This window comes from Girardinichthys multiradiatus, chromosome 22 (assembly GCF_021462225.1).
Source record: "Girardinichthys multiradiatus isolate DD_20200921_A chromosome 22, DD_fGirMul_XY1, whole genome shotgun sequence".
NCBI classification, from domain to species: Eukaryota; Metazoa; Chordata; class Actinopteri; order Cyprinodontiformes; family Goodeidae; genus Girardinichthys; species Girardinichthys multiradiatus.
The window spans coordinates 16,690,653-16,704,516 of NC_061814.1; the positions used below are offsets into that span (position 1 = coordinate 16,690,653).

A 13,864-nucleotide genomic window follows, 5' to 3' on the forward strand; every position below is an offset into this window, starting at 1 on the left:
CCGTCTATTCCTTCCATCATTCCATCCATCTGTCCGTCCGTCCGTCCGTCCGTCCATCCATCCGTCCGTCCATCCATCTGTCTATTCCTTCCATCATTCCATCCATCCAACTATTCCTTCCATCATTCCATCCATCTGTCCGTCCATCCATCCATCCTTCCATCCAACCGTCTATTCCTTCCAACTATTCCTTCCATCATTCCATCCCTCTCTCCGTCCATCCATCCATCCATCAATCCATCCATCCATCCATCCATCCATCCAACCGTCTATTCATTCCATCCATCCTTCCATCCATCCAACCGTCTATTCCTTCCATCATTCCATCCATCTGTCCGTCCGTCCATCCGTCCGTCCGTCCATCCATCCGTCCGTCCATCCATCTGTCTATTCCTTCCATCATTCCATCCATCCAACTATTCCTTCCATCATTCCATCCATCTGTCCGTCCATCCATCCATCCATCCTTCCATCCAACCGTCTATTCCTTCCAACTATTCCTTCCATCATTCCATCCCTCTCTCCGTCCATCCATCCATCCATCAATCCATCCATCCATCCATCCATCCATCCATCCATCCATTCATCCATCCATCCATCCATCCATCCATCCATCCATCCATCCATCCAACCGTCTATTCATTCCATCGTTCCATCCATCCATCCATCCATCCATCCATCCATCCAACCGTCTATTCCTTCCATCATTCCATCCATCCATCCATCCATCCATCCAACCGTGTATTCCTTCCATCCATCCATCCATCCATCCACCCGTCTATTCCTTCCATCCATCCATCCATCCAACCGTCTATACCTTCCATCATTCTATCCATCTGTCCGTCCATCCATCCATCCATCCATCCATTCATCCATCCATCCATCCAACCGTCTATTCCTTCCATCATTCCATCCATCTGTCCATCCATCCATCCATCCGTCCATCCGTCTATTCCTTCCATCCATCCATCCATCCAACCGTCTATACCTTCCATCATTCCATCCATCTGTCCGTCCATCCATCCATCCATCCATCCATCCAACCGTCTATTCCTTCCATCATTCCATCCATCTGTCCATCCATCCATCCATCCATCCGTCCGTCTATTCCTTCCATCATTCCATCCATCCATCCATCCATCCAACCGTCTATTCCTTCCATCATTCCATCCATCTGTCCGTCCGTCCGTCCATCCATCCATCCATCCATCCGTCTATTCCTTCCATCATTCCATCCATCCAACTGTCTATTCCTTCCATCCATCCATCCATCCAACCGTCTATTCCTTCCATCATTCCATCCATCTGTCCGTCCGTCCGTCCGTCCATCCATCCATCCATCTGTCTATTCCCTTCATCATTCCATCCATCTGTCCGTTAATCCATCCATCCATCCATTCATCCATCCATCCATCCATCCAACCGTCTATTCCTTCCATCATTCCATCCATCCATTCATCCATCCAACCGTCTATTCCTTCCATCCATCCATCCATCCATCCAACCGTCTATTCCTTCCATCATTCCATCCATCCATCCATCCATCCAACCGTCTATTCCTTCCATCATTCCATCCATCCATCCATCCAACCGTCTATTCCTTCCATCATTCCATCCATCCATCCATCCATTCATCCATCCATCCATCCATCCAACCGTCTATTCCTTCCATCATTCCATCCATCCATCCATCCAACCGTCTATTCCTTCCATCATTCCATCCATCCATCCATCCATTCATCCATCCATCCAACCGTCTATTCCTTCCAACTATTCCTTCCATCATTCCATCCATCTCTCCGTCCATCCATCCATCCATCCATCCATCCATCCATCCATCCATTCATCCATCCATCCATTCATCCATCCAACCGTCTATTCCTTCCATCCATCCATCCATCCATCCACCCGTCTATTCCTTCCATCATTCCATCCATCCATCCATCCATCCAACCGTCTATTCCTTCCATCATTCCATCCATCAGTCCGTCCATCCATCCATCCATCCATCCAACCGTCTATTCCTTCCATCATTCCATCCATCCATCCATCCATCCATCCATCCATCCAACCGTCTATTCCTTCCATCATTCCATCCATCTGTCCGTCCATCCATCCATCCATCCATCCATCCAACCGTCTATTCCTTCCATCCATCCATCCATCCATCCAACCGTCTATTCCTTCCATCATTCCATCCATCTGTCCGTCCATCCATCCATCCATCCATCCATCCAACCGTCTATTCCTTCCATCCATCCATCCATCCATCCATCCTGTGTGTTTCCTGTTGCAGATGGAGATCAGCATCATGCTGTACAGATCACATTGCGCCTGTGCTCTCATCTCCTCTTAGCCCAGCGTGGGACAGATGGTCTGCTGGGGAGATGAGAGGAAGCGGTAAACTGAGGGTCACGACTCAGCCCTGCATTACATCACATTTCCACAGTGACCTTAATGAATGAAAGGGGACAGAAGGATGTGTCACTGTCAGAACATGCAGACTCCGGGGACTCTGTGCTGTTTTCTGTTCCCACCAAAAGTTTTGTATCAAAGGAAACCAGAGTGTGAGAAAAGTTTTTTTAACACCAGTGTTGAATTTTCTGTTGATATGTAATTGATAAGTAAATCTTTATTTTATGTGACAGATTGGCACCAAGTAGTGCAATAGTATACTGGAATTAAAATGATAAATGGTTTTAAAAGTGCTATACAAATAAAAAATCCACAACCTGCAGCATGCATTAGTATTTCTCCTTTACTCTACTCTCATAAGATCCACTGCAGCCAACTGCCTTTAGAAATAGGCTAATTAGTAAATATTTTCTACCAGTATGTATAAAGGACCATAAAGACCAAGGAAAATAGTAAACAGGTCAGGAATAAAGTTGGGGTGAACTTGTTTGCAATCTTTAGTCTATTATCTATAAATGGAAAGTGTATAGCACAACTTTAACTGTATCAGAACATTGAACAAGAGGCCCATTGTTACACTGGAGTAACTACAGAGATGTACAAGTGAGGCTGGAGAACCTACTAACAGGAAACTATTAGTTCTGCACTCCTCAAATTTGGCTTTATGGAAGAATGGTGAGAAGAAAGCCATAAAAAGTATTTGCAGTTTGCCACAAACCATGTAGGAGGGCACAGCAACTGTAAACATGCAGGAAGTGTTGTGGTCAGATGAGACCAAAATTTTGCTTTTTGACCAGTGTGTAATGTACTTAGTGTGGCAGAAAACTAATACTGCTCATCCTCCCTACAGTAAAAACACCAATGGCTTCATTCTGTGGGGATGCATTTCTTCAGCAGAGACGCAGAAGCTGGTCAGAGTTGACTGGAAGTTGGATGCAACTAAATACAGGGCAATAATGGCAGAAATCCTGTCACAGACTTCAAAGGCTTGGTACTGGGGATGAAGTTCACTCTCCATTAAGACAACCACCTTAAACATACATTGTTTCTGTTTGTAATGTGACAAAATGTGGTAGCGTATCAAAAAATATGTGTAAAATAAAGTTTACATTCAATGCAAAATAGATTAATCCATAAGCATTTTGAAATATCTCGAAATAGACTATTGAATGTGCGATTTGAATGTGGTCTGTTAAGTATTTGGAGGCCAGAAGATGGCCACAGGTCTATAGAGACAGGGTAACAATAAATAAGCACACATATTATATATATATATATATATATATATACACAGTACAGACCAAAGGTTTGGACACACCTTCTCATTCAAAGAGTTTTCTTTATTTTCATGACTATGAATATTGTAGCTTCACACTGAAGGCATCAAAACTATGAATTAACACATATGGAATTATATACTGAACAAAAAAGTGTGAAACAACTGAAAATATGTCTTATATTCTAGGTTCTTCAAAGTAGCCACCTTTTGCTTTGATTACTGCTCCACACACTCTTGGTATTCTGTTGATGACCTTCAAGAGGTAGTCACCTGAAAGGGTTTTCCAACAGTCTTGAAGGAGTTCCCAGAGATGCTTAGCACTTGTTGGCCCTTTTGCTTTCACTGTACGGTCCAGCTCACCCCAAACCATCTCGATTGGGTTCAGGTCCGGTGACTGTGGAGGACAGATCATTTGGCGCATCACCCCATCACTCTCCTTCTTGGTCAAATAGCCCTTAAACAGCCTGGAGGTGTGTTTGGGGTCATTGTCCTGTTGAAAAATAAATGATGGTCCAACTAAATGCAAACCGGATGGAATAGCATGCCGCTGCAAGATGCTGTGGTAGCCATGCTGGTTCAGTATGCCTTCAATTTCGAATAAATCCCCAACAGTGTCACCAGCAATGTACCCCTACACCATCACACCTCCTCCTCCATGCTTCACGGTGGGAACCAGGCATGTAGAGTCCATCCGTTCACCTCTTCTGCGCCGCACAAAGACACGGTGGTTGGAACCAAAGATCTCAAACTTGAACTCATCAGACCAAAGCACAGATTTCCACTGGTCTAATGTCCATTCCTTGTGTTCTTTAGCCCAAACAAGTCTCTTCTGCTTGTTGCCTGTCCTCAGCAGTGGTTTCCTAGCAGCTATTTTACCATGAAGGCCTGATTCACACAGTCTCCTCTTAACAGTTGTTCTAGAGATGTGTCTGCTGCTAGAACTCTGTGTGGCATTGACCTGTTCTCTAATCTGAGCTGCTGTTAACCTGCGATTTCTGAGGCTGGTGACTCGGATGAACTTATCGTCCACAGCAGAGGTGACTCTTGGTCTTCCTTTCCTGGGCCGGTCCTGATGTGAGCCAGTTTCTTTGTAGCGCTTGATGGTTTTTGCGACTGCACTTGGGGACACTTTCAAAGTTTTCTCAATTGTTCGGACTGACTGACCTTCATTTCTTAAAGTAATGATGGCCATTCGTTTTTCTTTACTTAGCTGCTTTTTTCTTGCCATAATACAAATTTTAACAGTCTATTCAGTAGGACTATCAGCTGTGTACTGTACCCACCTCCTGCACAACACAACTGATGGTCCCAACCCCATTTATAAGGCTTGAAATCCCACTTATTAAACCTGACAGGGCACACCTGTGAAGTGAAAATCATTTCAGGTGACTACCTCTTGAAGCTCATCAACAGAATGCCAAGAGTGTACGGAGCAGTAATCAAAGCAAAAGGTGGCTACTTTGAAGAACCTAGAATATAAGACATATTTTCAGTTGTTTCACACTTTTTTGTCAGTATCTAATTCCACATGTGTTAATTCATAGTTTTGATGCCTTCAGTGTGAAGCTACAATATAGTCATGAAAATAAAGACAACTCTTTGAATGAGGTGTATCCAAACTTTGCTGTTTCCGAGGTGACGGTGTCAATTTCGGCTTTATCCAGAAGAGGGCGATAACGACACGCTCTGGATGCAAGCACCCGGCTGAAACTTCAAAGAAGAAAAGCCCCCCTCCTTAGCAGCTTTGTTATTTGTTATTAACCTCCAGCCGGGGTCACCCAGATTATTTTACCACACGTCTTTATGAAAATGTCTCCGCTGCTGCTCAGGGCCTTCGTGAACGAGCGGCTCACGGCCGTGGTCGCAGAAATCTTAGAGGTTTTCGAAGGGGCGATCGCCAAATACGAAGAAGAAGCGTCCAACTCCAAGCAGGAGATCGATCGGCTGCGATGTTTGCTGCTGGAGCTGCAGAGCCAGAGGACAGGTGTGTTCAAAGCTGTTGATCGCTGGGGCGGACTGGGTCTAAATCACACCTGATCTTTCCCCCCGAATAGCCCCGCTACCAGATCCGTACTAATAGCTACCAGCAGGGTTGTCCTGGTATCTGTGTTTATATACTGTCTGCTTCTGCCCAAATACGATGAATGTCGCTTTTTACGAGGACGTCTAGGGTTTTTACTCACATCCTTCTAGTCTGTTGAACTTCCTGTGTTTAAAATACTAGAAGTATTCTGGCACTTATTGCCATTCCTCTGTTAATGTTTTTTTTTTTTTTTTCTGCAAATATTATTCTGAATGCTGGAATTATAAACTGTATCCTCAGTTTGATTCATGTATTATTTTGAGTAACAGTATTTAACAGTGTTAGAATATAATGAGACAGGCAGAAACGACTGAAAGATCTCAGAAAATGGTCCCAATGGTTTGTTTCAGTTGTGTCACTGGTTTGTACCACTACCAGCACTCTTACCTGTAACTTCCTGTTCCTCATTATGAGCTGCCAGTAATGCGTAGACCTGGCATCCTGCTGTAGCCAAAAGTTCTTTGGAATTTTAAACATTTTTAACACATTTTCTTAGAGAATTGCTTTTCTTTTAGCTTTCCCTCCACGTGATCTGCCTAGATGAGACAAACATGTAACTCTCTGGCTTACATGCAAAACATTATGTACGCATCACATCACCAGTTTATATCTAATGTGCTGTTTAGCCTCTTGTAAAAATCCCAAGAAAATTAAGTTTCTGCTGAAGTTTCTGGTTGCAACCTACCGAAATGTGGAAAACATCAAGCGGTGTGAATACTTTTGCAAGGCCCTGTATATTACCAGGAAGTGAACAGATATGGATGTGCTTTTACTTGACTTTGTCTTCAGTTTATATTTTAAAGTAATATGATTGTATTGACTGTAAATCAAGGATTTAAAAATAAAATATTTATTTTCTTCTTTCAGACTTTCCTCAGCCCTCTGCCTGTAAAGACAAAACTCCTTGTGAGCAGGAGTGCAGGCTCCATCAGGGAAATCAGTGGAATCCAGAGCTTCTTCACATTAAAGAGGAAGACCATGAACTCTGGGCTGCTGATCAGGAGGAGCAAAAACGGACCGGAATGGATGGGGAAAATCTCCCTCATGCAGCTGTCGGGGAGGAGCGGGAGCAGGAAGATAGAAAACCACCTGGGCAACGTTGGACTCAAAGCTCCGAACCAGATGAGTTTCAGGAGATCCAGGAAGCAAAACCAGCAGAGGTCAAACCACCTCTTCTCTCAATTCCGCCATTACAAGATGAAGCTGCTGCCATTTTTACACCTGATCAAACAGAACAGGGCCAATCTAGTTTTGTCATCTCTAGAGAATCCACAGATTCATCTCACCTGAACTCACCTGCAGCTGACTACCAATGCTCTTTGTGTGCCGAGTCCTTTCCCTCCAGTCACCTCCTGATGAACCACACTTTCCAAACCCATTCGAGGGTCGTCGGCGTCCTGTGCGCCGTGTGCGGAGGAACCTTCGAGTCTGCCGAGAGCCTCGACGCGCACCTCAGATCTCACGAGAACTCAAAGTGCTGCCCCGTGTGTGGAAAGCTCTTCAAAAGCACGACTTCTCTGAAGGAGCACATGGCCGGCCACGCCGGGGTGAAACTGCATCGCTGCAACGTCTGCGGCAAAGAGTGCAGACGCAAGGGAGATCTGAAGATCCACATGAGGATCCACACGGGCGAGAAGCCCTTCTGCTGCTCGCTGTGCTGTAAGAGTTTCACCCACAGCGGGCATCTGAAGAAGCACATCAGAAGCCACACGGGAGAGAGACCGTACAGGTGTGACGTCTGTGGGAAGGGCTTCCTGCAAAGTGCGCACCTGAAATCCCATTTGGGTACCCACGCTCAGAAAAAATGACGGGCTCGTTTTTTATTAAGAAGATTACTTTGAAGAAGCATCTTAGTGACAATTTTAGGATATTTTTTACAATCATAATCAAAGACAATATTTATATTTAATGTGCTGTGTTTTTTTTTAAGGAAGTTGCTCAAAGATGTGTTTATTTTTTTCTGTTTTTATAACAGTTTTTTATATTTATTTTAATCCACAAAAAAAACTACAAAGGAAAAAGTTTAATAAATTCCTTTATTAATAAGTCATTAGAAGAGATTGTTATATATAACCACAGGTCACAAAAGACATGAAAAGTGCTGAGCAAAACCAATAAAGACCTTATTTTTTATTATTATTTAACAAGCCACTTGTAGGCTGTTGGAAGAACTCTGCATGATATGATTTTTTTTTTTTTTTTGTAAGAATGCATTAGGAAGTACTATGATGCCAAAAAAAGTTTACAAAAAAATATGGATTCAAACAAGTTGGAAAAAATTCAATATATAATAATAAGTTGTTGAAGAAAACAAATATGGACACATACAGGCTGACAGGAGTCAAAGTGAGGTTAGAGATTTGGAGTTTATCTCCCATTAAAACACATTTCTATAAAAAGTCATACGGTGCTGTGAAAAAGTAGTTTCCCCCCTTGCAGATTTCTTTTGTTTATGATTTTACTATCAGGCCTCAGATCATCAAACAAATTTTTTATCACACAAAGAAATAACCTGAGTAAATGCAAACTGTTGTTTCCAAATGATGATTTCATTTATTAAGGGAAGACGGTTGTACAATCCAACCTGGGCCCTATGTTAAATTGTTTATTAAACCCCTAAACCTAACCTTTCTTCCTTTGTGGCAACTATCAATGAGTGCTTTAGATTGTTGTGTGGGAATTTAGGTCCACTTTACTTTGCAGAATTGTTTTAATTCAGCCATTTTGGAGGGTTTTAGCATGAGCAACTTGTTCGAGGTCATGTCACAGTATTTGAATTTGAGTCCAGCCTTTGACTAGGCATCTCCATTTATTTTTCATTGTTTGGAGCCCTTTAGTGGTGGACTGGTGTGCTTCAGATCATTGTCCTTCTTAACCCAGGCTTTAATGAGCTTAAGATCACGAGCTGGTGACCCGGGATATTCTCCTTTGGTTTCAGGGCAGAATTCATAGTTGTACCAGTTACGGCAAGCCGTCTAGGTCCTAAAGAAGAGAAGCAGCCCCAGACCATCAGACTACCAGGACCATGTTTAACTGTTGGTGTGACATTCCTTTTCTGAAATGCGGTGCTAGTTTTAGGCAGGATGCACACCTTCCAAAAAGTTCCTCTTTTATCTCATTGGTCTACAGAATATTTTTGGTCAGCAGTGGATTTCACCTTCGAGCTCTCAGGTTGATGCTGTTTCTGTCTAGTCTAAATCATATTGAATCATAAACACCGATCTTAACTGAGGCCTGAGGTGCTTTAGCCTACTTCATGTTGTCAGAAAGGTTCTATTCAAGTAGTTTCTTGATTGTATGTGTCTGGAAGTAATCAGGCCTGCATGGGTTTTGTGAAAATGAAGTGAACTCAGCTTTCCAGGCCATGTGGTTAATCCCATTAAATCTATGATTTAACATGAGGGGTGAATACTTTTTCATACAGGACCACATTTGGTTTGGAAACCTTTTTTTCTTCTAATAAATGAAATCGTCATTTGAAAACCGGAATTTTGTGTTTACTCAGGTAATCTTTTGCCTGAAATTCAAATGTGTTTGATGATCTGAAACATCTAAAGGTGACAACTACAAATACAAATCATTTTTTACAGCACTGTATTTGGTGACTGCCAAAATGTTTTATGTTTCAGACAAACAACATTTGTCTAAAGTTTAAATATTTAATATTTTAATATATAGAAAACGAGAAGCGGTTTTATTGTATTTTGCATCTGTGCAAGTACAAATTCTAATTTTCGGCAGTTTGATTATTTTGGGTTTTAACTAATCTGTACTGTCTTCCTTTTTACTTCTGACATGTCCTCTTTTCTGGTACAGTTTTGAGGAAAAACAAAAATAAACAGTTTTTGTTATTATTCCCAAAGCCTGAGAGTTTACTTTTTATTAAAGTTTTTTCCACTAAGCACATTTGCAGTAGACGTGCTCTGCTCCAGCTTAAAAAAGTAGCAAAACGTAACAGGTTTGCACTTTTATATTTCCCTTTAACCATATTTTTTAAACAGCAGTTTGCAGTGAATCACAGGCCTGTGGAGCTCCTTTCAGAAGCAACCTTTGGGTTTAGGATTTGAGACGTAGACATGTAGGGCATTGATCCACCAGCGAACCATGCAGCTGCAGAAAGTCATTACTATTCAGTTAGGTGTTTGTTTATTTATTGGCAGTCATATTGGCATTTCCAAATTCAGCAGCAGCATTGCGTGTTTCCGATAATGAGTTGGCCTAACTGAAAGACTAATCCAAACCCCTTTTCAGTTTACTGGTGGATTTCACCTGATTCTGTTCATTTATGCCCTGATGCTTCAGAGAGTTGATGGCGGCATGCACACAAACAAGGTTGGCAGGGATTTTTGAAGAGAAACCTGCCCACTGCATCACAGGTCCTCCACCGTGCTTGACAGTGGCTATCAGGTGATTTTCAACATGTGGAGTTTTTGTTGCTAAATACCTTAATCTTGGTCTCATTTGATCAAAACACACAATACTCCAAATGTTTGCATTAAATATGAAACACTAAAAGTTGGGCTGCACGGTGGTGCAGTTGGTAGCACTGTTGCCTTGCAGCAAGAAGGTCCTGGGTTCAATTCCCAGCCTGTTTTCCCTGTGCATGTGTGGGTTCTCACCAGGTACTCTGGCTTCCTCCCACATTCCAAAGACATGCCCGATAGGTTAATTGGTCTCTCTAAATTGCCCTTAGGTCTATGAATAAGTGTGTGTATGGTTGTTTGTGTGTTGCCCTGCAATGGCTAGCAACCTGTCCAAGGGGTACCCTGCCTCCTGCCCATAGACTGCTGGAGATAGGCACCAGCTCCCTGCGTGACCCACTATGGAATAAGTGGTAGAAAATGACTGACTGACACTAAAAGTCCTTTTGTGGCATCAGTCATTTTGGCGTATGGAGTCAGATTTTTGTAATGGGGACTTTTGACCCCTTTTGAACGGCGGACATTTTTCTTTTATTGAAAAAGTACTTCCGTCACATTTATTTTGAAGGAATTGATGGGGGACCAATAATTTTTCAACTTTTGCACTTCTGTTATTTGTTAATACATGGCATTTTCTGCTGACTCGCATTAAAGGCCAGATTTCTCTAAACATTTCAGTGTGAAATTATGGTTCAGTGTTGCAGAGATACATACAAGACTTTTTTTTACCCATCTTTACTAGGAGCAGACACAGATGTGGCTGGAACTGTTGGTCTAAGTTAGAGAACAACTTTATTCTCAAAAGCAATTTATTGCATGGAATCATCACTATCTTTTTGGTACTTAATAACTGCATAAAGTAAGTATTTGCTTTAAGTAAGTATTGTAGTATTTTCTTCAGTGAGCTGCATTTAAAAATACATCATAAAAAGGGTCACTTCTGTAATTAGCATCTAGAATAAGAGATTTGAACTTTCACAGTTAAATATTTGCCTTGAATATTGTTTATTTGTCTCAGGAAAAATTTATTTTTTCATTTTTGACCTACATCTTCTGCACTTAGTTTATCAAATTGATTCAGTACCATTTTAAAAACAGAACAACTTACAAGTTAACGCTTCAAAGTGTCGATGTTCAAATGTTAAATACTTGTTCTCTCTTGCTGATTCCTAATGCGTTAACTCTACCACTAGGGGGCACTGTAGGGACTTTTATGTTTGCAGTAGATGTCAGAATAACTGTTTATATTCTAATGTTGATGATTTAAGATTTTTTTTAAATAAAGTTGCTGTCTTTAGTAGTTTAACATATTTTTTTACCTGTTACCATAAAGCTCATAGTTGCTCAAACGTTTCATTACTGAAGCTGCAAATGATCTCCCTGACTCTCCATCACTCATTCTGGATTTTAAATGTTTTATCTTAGCTGCTAATATATTGTTTCCCTGTGCATAGTATCAGGTTTGTAACTACACCTCAACCGTAATCCGGTTTTGGAAGACCCGTTCATGACTTTGGTCACGGAAACAACTGGGGTCTCTTCCATGTTGTCTCAGCATCCCACCCAGTTGAATTAGAAACTTGTGTTTTTCCCAGCCTGCTTCAGGCTGGTCAGAGTTTTAGAAAGGGCAGCTTAAGAGCTGGCTGGTTCCCTATGACCCTCAGGCCTAAAACTAACCGCCCCTAATCTGGTTATGCAAGCTCCCCCATAGACACAAGATCACCAGAAAACAACCTTTAATCCTGGGAACAGGTTCCTACATGGTACTTCATTAGCAGAGCTAATCAGATGATTTGTTTACATCTGATTCAATTGCTCTTCTGTATGGAGCATTATTTTCACCTTGATCATGTCTGACAAAATCTCAATCTTTCTGGAAAAAAAAGAGGAAAACAGGTTAAGAGGTTAATCTGCTGTGTTTTAAACTATGTGAAAGTTACTGAAGGGATTTTCTTTATGTGGGTCAGGCTGTGTGTCAGAGTGAAACATCAGGGGAAAAAAGATTTGGGTTGGTGGCTTTATTTTGTGCATCTGTGTGTGTAGGATGTGTGAAAAGTGACATTTTTTTATCCACGGATAATTTAGCTGGAACTTGGCCAACATCAGGAATTCCACAATCCCTCTGGTTGCATAACTGAGTCACTGAGGTATTTACCAACCCACCCAGCACAGTCTCTGCCCGGGACCGAGGGAGTCCAGGGTATTCCAGGTGGAATGCAGATGTGGATGGTGGAAGACGGGCTATGCTTCGCATCAGGATCTGTCTCAAAGCTTTTAAATGTGGAGGAGGACAACACACATCTGGTAGACATAGAAGACAAAAACACAGAGGAGTTGAGCAATGAAAGGCTGTTAGTTTCACACATAGGTTTGAAAGTGCAAGTGAACGAGAGGAGGTGCCGTCCACAAACAGGGATGAAGAGTCCTGCTTTTGTTTTCCACCCTGGCAAATCTGATTAATACAACCCAACCAGTAGACCTAAAGGCGGTTTGTTTTGTTAAAAAAATGTTGATTATTTACTTCCTGCTGCTGATCCAGTCATGCATGGATCACAAGCTGAACCTCTGGTGGGGCAAGCCTATTAAATGCAGAGAATGAATAATGTGTTTTTTTCCAGGTTCAATGTTACAGATCTGATGACTGTATCGTGCTTCACCTCTAAACTGTTTCCTGTCTCGTACTAAATTATTTAAGGAGAGTTGCAAATTATAGAAAACCAAGGCCGCAATGAAAAACCTCAAAAGGATATGGCTAATAAGTTAAATATTGTCTGTGAAATCTACATATTGTAAGTTACAGAGTATGCATAAAAATGGCAAAACACATTTGCTTAATGTAATTATTGACATTAAGTGTAAATACAGTGCTTGAAAACATATTTTGTCATGTTACACCCCAAACCTTAACGTATCTATCAGGGATTTTAATGTGGTATGGTAACCGCATGAAGTATAAAAATCACACAAATTTTAGCATATTAAAATGACTGAGCAAATTTGGTAGATTGGCACAACAAACTACCTGGATTCAATACAACTGACCACATTCACTTATGGAGTCTTTGGGAAAAAGAGGTTGGGTATGCTATTCCTGCTTGACTTTAACTCCCTCAGCATTTCAGGGGGAGTAAAGATAACTAAATTTATCAGCCCCCTTTCTGTCAATATGGTGTGTTTAAAATGTCTCCACAAGTTTAAATCATCACATAATAACCAGAGCTAAAAAAAAACCTACAGTATGTTTTATATACACCTCATTTAGTTTTATTAATTGCACTGGAGGCCGAGTAAATGCCGAGTTGTGTGTGCTATTCAATCTGACATCGTCCCTTTGTTTTAAATTTAGCAGAACATGTGCTATTTCAGAGTTTTGCGCTTCAGCTGCAGTTGTAAAATACTGTGGCAAGTGGGATTTATTGGGGACAGGGCCCTCTGAATGCTTTAGTTCTTGACAGCCGATCAATAAAATCAACTCATGAAAGAGTGGCCACTGTTCTCTTTAAATAGATTGGAATTTCAGGCTGAGCAGTGTTTGACTTGCACTGGAAGCAGAATAAAAACCTTGCGACGTTATTTATAACAATTACAGTCCCAGGCATATATATATATATATATAAATGTTTTTTTTATTCCTATGATTTTGTCGGAATCTGAACCAGTCAGAGC

The 13,864-nt window shown here is 41.5% G+C and overlaps 1 protein-coding gene across 1 annotated transcript; it reads left to right on the forward strand.

Annotated features, from left to right (window-relative positions):
* The first annotated feature begins 5,406 nt into the window (after nucleotides 1-5,406).
* Nucleotides 5,407-9,633, forward strand: LOC124859181 (zinc finger and SCAN domain-containing protein 5C-like). The gene is made up of 2 exons (XM_047351795.1): nucleotides 5,407-5,678; nucleotides 6,645-9,633. The coding sequence occupies exons 1-2, from the start codon at nucleotides 5,498-5,500 to the stop codon at nucleotides 7,583-7,585; spliced, it is 1,122 nt and encodes a 373-aa protein (XP_047207751.1). The 5' UTR covers nucleotides 5,407-5,497; the 3' UTR covers nucleotides 7,586-9,633.
* The last annotated feature ends 4,231 nt before the right edge of the window (nucleotides 9,634-13,864 follow it).

Coding starts and splice junctions, on each gene's coding strand:
- LOC124859181 (XM_047351795.1), top strand. CDS start 5,498: ATGAAAATGTCTCCGCTGCTGCTCAGGGCCTTCGTGAACGAGCGGCTC. Junction 5,679..6,644: donor GCTGCAGAGCCAGAGGACAG/GTGTGTTCAAAG, acceptor TTCTTCTTTCAG/ACTTTCCTCAGCCCTCTGCC.